Raw genomic sequence first — 5,461 nt, 5'->3', positions numbered from 1 at the left:
CCACTGCTTTTATGAAGTGGTTGCCAGGTTTTCACAACAAAACCCGCCCAATCGCGTTTCGAGTGTGTCCCCGTTAAAAATCGCGTTCCGGGGATAAAATACGCATGTTTTGGCGGGATTCCCCCATTCCAGGGGCTAAATATCACGTTAATGGGGTCGTTTTTCAACCGCGGCAACAGTGTTAAAGCAGCCCAATTCCGCGGGAAAACCGCGGACTTGGCAAGACTGGAAGAGGATAGCTTTTGGATAGCGCATCAAGAACCGGGTTGACCGGGTACTCGGTACCACCGGTACTTAAGAAAACCTGGTACCGTAACGTTTTCATTTTTTTAGTACCGACTTGGTACCGAAATACCGGGTCTTTTGACAACACTAGACACGATTATGCTGAGCTTTTGAATGCAATGGCCAATCAGAGGCGTTCAGACGAGTCACCACTGAAATAGCGGAGTTCCGTTGACTGAATTCTGACTCGCAAATTCTCTCATCATAAACAACAAAGTGCAGATGTACCTGCGATGTAAGTATAAGACATTTATTCATCATACAGTGTAAATTCACTGATTATAACGAGTGTTTTTAAAGTGCATAAACTCGCGCTAGACTGAGCGTGTGATGATGTTCTTTGGTAATGTAATGTTCTTTGCTCGTTTTCTGTAGCTGCTTTCTGGATAACTGAGGAAATGTAAGCATTATAATTAGTAACTTACAATGTTTCTATTAATTTGTTTTCATGTTAAATACAAATTCAGTCATATTAAAAACATTAGGCTACTTTTAGCCTTACGCTGGAGATGGTTCACTTTCAGGCAATGAAACTAAGTAAATAAATAATTAAATAAATTAGCACGATAATATCGTGTATCGGCGTTCTCACAGGCTGACGATAGGACGATATGAAAATTGAGCATATCGCCCAACACTAGTCTGTAACATAGTTTGGTTAAAATTTCTCAATTGTAGAGTAAAACAGCACCATTTTTACCTTGTCAAAAACAGCTCAGTCTACAGCAAGCCATTTTATTGCATGTAATAAATGCAAATGAGCTCTGTTCACCCCGCCCCTCTCTTCCGAGCCGCTCTCTGAGAGACAGTAAACTTTAGCCGCATTCATCGTGATACTTGCAAACTAGCACATTATTAGGAAAGGCGATTTGCAAAGATTAATTAAAGGTGGGGTACTGTAAGCGATTTCTGGTAGCCAGTGTTGATATTTCAAATCACCAAAACAAACACGCCCCTACCCCAAAAGGGTCTCACCCCTATTTTGATAGCTCCGCCCCACACATACGTACGCAACCCAGGCAACGAATATGGCGGAATCTGCTGTGCCAGCCGGCCGAGGGTATGATGTCATCAATAAGTGAAAGCAATGTGTGTTACTATGGTAATACAGGTCAAATGTGTTTTGGTAGTACTGTGTGTTTTAACGTGCATATATGTGTTTTAACAGCATATATTAGTTCTGTGACTCAAAGCAAAACCAATGTTACTCACCTATCGAGAAGAAACAAAGCAACCTCGGCGTCCGATCGCAGGCCTTCCCACTCCTTGAGCTCTCTCCAGCGCTGGAAATCTGATCCGATATTTACACGGGTCCTACTTCTTGCCTTATCATAAATCTTCTTTTGTTCCGCAGACGTTTTCCTCTTTTGTTTTTTAACCACTATCTCTATCTTTCTGTCGTCGCTCGGCTCGGCTAATGTCCATCCTGTGCACTTTAGCGCTCTCTCGTCCCCATTATGAGTAGACACACCTCTTACTGCTGATTGCCTACAAGTTTGTTTTGGTACTCGGCCCGACACAGTTTTCTAAAGCGTTTTTGAAAAAATACATACCCCACATTTAAAAAACCTTACACTCACTTGTTCTGGAGGTGAAGCTGGATCACAAATGATTCGCGTATACATAGACGGATTTAGGTAGATCGGGGGCACATTCCCTTCAGAAACAAACTTTAAGTCGCTTCAAACCACTGCGTCTTCAGCGGCTCAGATGTCGGGAGTAAAGAAACAATGGCGGACTGATGACACCTCACTCAGGGCGGGTCTGAGGTAAGACACCAGTCCAGTCTGTGCTGAAATGCTACTGTCAATCAAACAAACGTGGGAGGGGCCTGCGTCTATGTGACATCACACAGACAGGCATCTGAGATCGGCTCGATTTGAGAAAGGGGGAATGATTTAACAAGATTAAAAAAAAACATTGGGTGAATCTTTATCATTATAGGTTGGTTGTGTACACACACTGCCAACACACATTTCAATTAAAAGAACTTGTAAAATTGCATGTTTCATCCGATGACCCCTTTAAGAGAAACCGACATTAGGACTGCGGATATACAAACCACAAACAAAGAAGTTCTTGCTTACCATTTTAGATTTGAATCATGTTGATCAGTTGGTCTTTATTATCTTCATTCCAGACAGTCATATCGTTATGAAAATATTGACGTATTGGGATGTTCAGATGATGACGTAAAATTAGAAGAGCATTCTGTGTGTGCCCTATTGACTTCATCATTTGCTTGCTTTCATGACTTTCGCTTTTTATTCACCAGCTTCTCAGAGTGATCTCGGTAAACACAGCAAAAACTGAGCTTACAAATGCTCAACGATGGCCCATCATTGACCTGGCGGCTGACCGTCAGCTTGAAAAGTGTCTTTTAACTACATTATTTAAAAGTATGTCACTTGGTTTGATATTTTGTTATATAATTTTAAGACCTTCACATTAAGTGTGGCATGAGTGTCCTAATATATTTGGGGTTACTCTATAAGCTCATCTTTTTTTTTTTTCCTGCAAGAGAAAACTCTTGAAATGGCTCTCACATAGTGTATTTACAGTACTTCTGAGACTTTTCTCAGATGTGGAAAACAAACAGTGATGGTGTGGCCTTGAGTTGCTTATCAGTTCTGTAGAGATGCACAATAGCAACTGAGCTCTGACCTTCTGTTCTCTTACTAACAGAAACATTTACATTTATGCATCTGGCAGACATTTTTTTGGCAGACACTTAGATACAACGTGACTTAAATGGCATTCAACATTTAATCAGTTTTCCCTTTCTCTGAGAATCAAACCCATGACCTTGCCGTTACTAGCATCATGCTCTATTGTTTGAGCTAGCTTAATAAAAAAGTCTAGAGGATGGGAAATAAAGATAAAGAAAATTACATTTAGGCTTTAACTCACATTGGTAACTTTTTGCTCAAATCTAAGAAGAAAAAAGACTTAACTAATTTGACCATCTTCCCAAGGGGGTAATCAGTCTTAATTTTCTGATTCATATTAGATCTACTTTTTTTTTAGAATTGACTTTAAAAAGTTATGATCAGTCTTGAAGAAAAAAATTTGACAACTAACTTTTTCTGACTAGTCTAAGCAGTTTATGCAATCTGAGCACCAGCTGACCTACAAAATATCTTTCATTTAATCCCGGCTGTGATGAAATGGATGAAAGCAAACAAGCATGTGCTTGTCTGGAGAGGAACTGAGATTGTTTTTTAGATGAAATCACAAAATCACTGGATTTTGAACCTATATTTATGTATATTTTTGCCAATACTACAGCCACCATTAATCATTTGTATATTTTTGTAAATTTTTTATTGTAATTTGTGTTAAATCAATTGCAGTTTTGATGTATCAGAGATGAAAATGCTCTATTAAACCCAATGTCGAGATCAATACATATTGACGTATGTAAGGATATGCCCACTTACAGTGGTTTTGAAAATGTTATCTGAACGACATCTTTAATAACAATATCAGAATCCTGCTATTAATCAGTTTACTCAGCAGTCAAACGACAAGCAAACTTATATTCACATGCAAAGCCTTCACCATTTCACGATATCAACTCAAATTAGTTTGAATCTCAGTGTGTCCTGTATACCAAGCACTACGCTGCAGCTCCAAGAAGCTGATCTTCTTAAACATCTTGATGAATACAAAACGGGTAATTGAGAACATGAAAGTACATTTGCTCTGTGGATAGCGATTAAGCGATTAATTCTTATATTGACATCTGGGGCATCGAGAAGTGTTGGCCTTTTCATTCAGCCTCCTTCCTCCCCTCACTTTGTTTCCAATCTATCATGAAAAACAACATTGTTGAGAATCTGAATCCGTTGCAGGGGCAATTACGGCCTAAACACAAAAGCCTGTGTTGGTGGAGCTGTTTGTGTAATCATAGTAATTTTACCAAGAGCTACTAATAATGGCTTTCAAGGCCTGTCCATAGCTGCTTTTAATTACCTTGCGAGCTTCTGCATTGATTCTTTTCCTCCATCTTTCCTGCCGCCCCCTCCTCTCCATCTCCTTTCTTCATCTCACTCGTAAAGCAATCGTGATATCGTGATATCGTAAAGCAATAACAACTGTGTCACAACCCAGATTTCGGCAGTATAATCAACGGGATTAATTCAAAGCCAGAAGACGTGTGTTTGCGCCTGCTTTCACAGCTTTCTTTTTGGACCCTCATTCTCACGCACATGCACGCGCATCATCTTCGTTCTGTTTTTCGTTTCTGCCAACTGTCATCTGAAAGGGGGTGGTGAAGTACAAAAGGAAGCGATTTAGCCCCTAGACAGGGAGAGAGAGGGATGTAGGGTCTACTTGAGAAAAAACAAATGATAGCGAGCAGAGGTGGATGCTGGGACTTGGGGTCGGGATGCTGAATTAAAGATGGAGGGATGAAAAAAGGAGTAGGAGTGAGAGTGAAGGACAAATGCCCCTCTGGCTGCTTTTAAACCTCCCAGCAGAGCCAAGACTTACCATAGCCCACAGTGTGACAGAATGAAAGTGTGTGCGTGTGTGTGTGTGCCTACAGCATGTGGGCCGTGGGAGTGTGTGATGTTCTTAAACTTCAGGCTTCTTGGACTTTATGAGCGTAACATACCACATTAGGCAGCATGGGGGTTTGACTTTGTGTGTGTGTGTATGTGTGTGTGTATGAACGCTGGCTGATTTAAACAAGCGGAGAACTCCATAAAACTTTATAAAACATAAGGGAGTCAAATCCACCGACTGCATTCGTTCACTAGACCCGTGTGCTAGTGAAGACATGTAAAATGTAACTCAGGGTTAGCTTAGGTCGCTTCGTCCACTCCTGTCCTGAAATTCGGAGCGTGTGCCAGCTAGTCCGAGCCTGCTCAGAGTGCCTAAGTAAGAGTGTGCGAGCGCATTTGTATGCGTATGTGTGTCATTGTTCCCGCTGCAGCTGTATAGCTGGCAGAAAGTCTGGATGGTACTGCTCGGTTGGGATATTTCACAAGTGGATGAGGGCATCTTCTAGCCCTTTTATTTCCAGACTGCCGCCGGTTTCACTAGAGGACTGTGGTTTATATAGCTCTTTTTATCCTCTCGTTGAGAGCCTTGTGACATATGTACATATATACAGTACAAATGAACTAAAATGGTTTTTTGCTTTGTTAGATGGAGCATGACTCGACTGAAC

At 40.9% G+C, this 5,461-nt stretch overlaps 1 protein-coding gene across 2 annotated transcripts in view; it reads right to left on the bottom strand.

The window, feature by feature from the left end:
* The window catches only part of cadm4 (cell adhesion molecule 4), a 161,029-nt gene that overhangs the window by 136,837 nt on the left and 18,731 nt on the right, over nucleotides 1-5,461 (bottom strand). The window contains exon 1 of one of the 2 annotated variants that reach the window (XM_016500821.1): nucleotides 4,261-4,348. The exons of the other annotated variant lie outside the window; for it this stretch is intronic. Coding sequence (XP_016356307.1) covers nucleotides 4,261-4,333 — 73 coding nt within the window. The 5' untranslated portion in view covers nucleotides 4,334-4,348. Of the gene's footprint in view, nucleotides 1-4,260; nucleotides 4,349-5,461 lie in introns of those variants that run through there. 2 annotated transcript variants of the gene reach the window in all.

Source organism: Sinocyclocheilus anshuiensis, unplaced genomic scaffold (genome assembly GCF_001515605.1).
Source record: "Sinocyclocheilus anshuiensis isolate Anshui unplaced genomic scaffold, SAMN03320099.WGS_v1.1 scaffold670, whole genome shotgun sequence".
In the NCBI taxonomy this organism is placed as follows: Eukaryota; Metazoa; Chordata; class Actinopteri; order Cypriniformes; family Cyprinidae; genus Sinocyclocheilus; species Sinocyclocheilus anshuiensis.
This window is presented reverse-complemented; position numbering and strand designations above follow the sequence as displayed.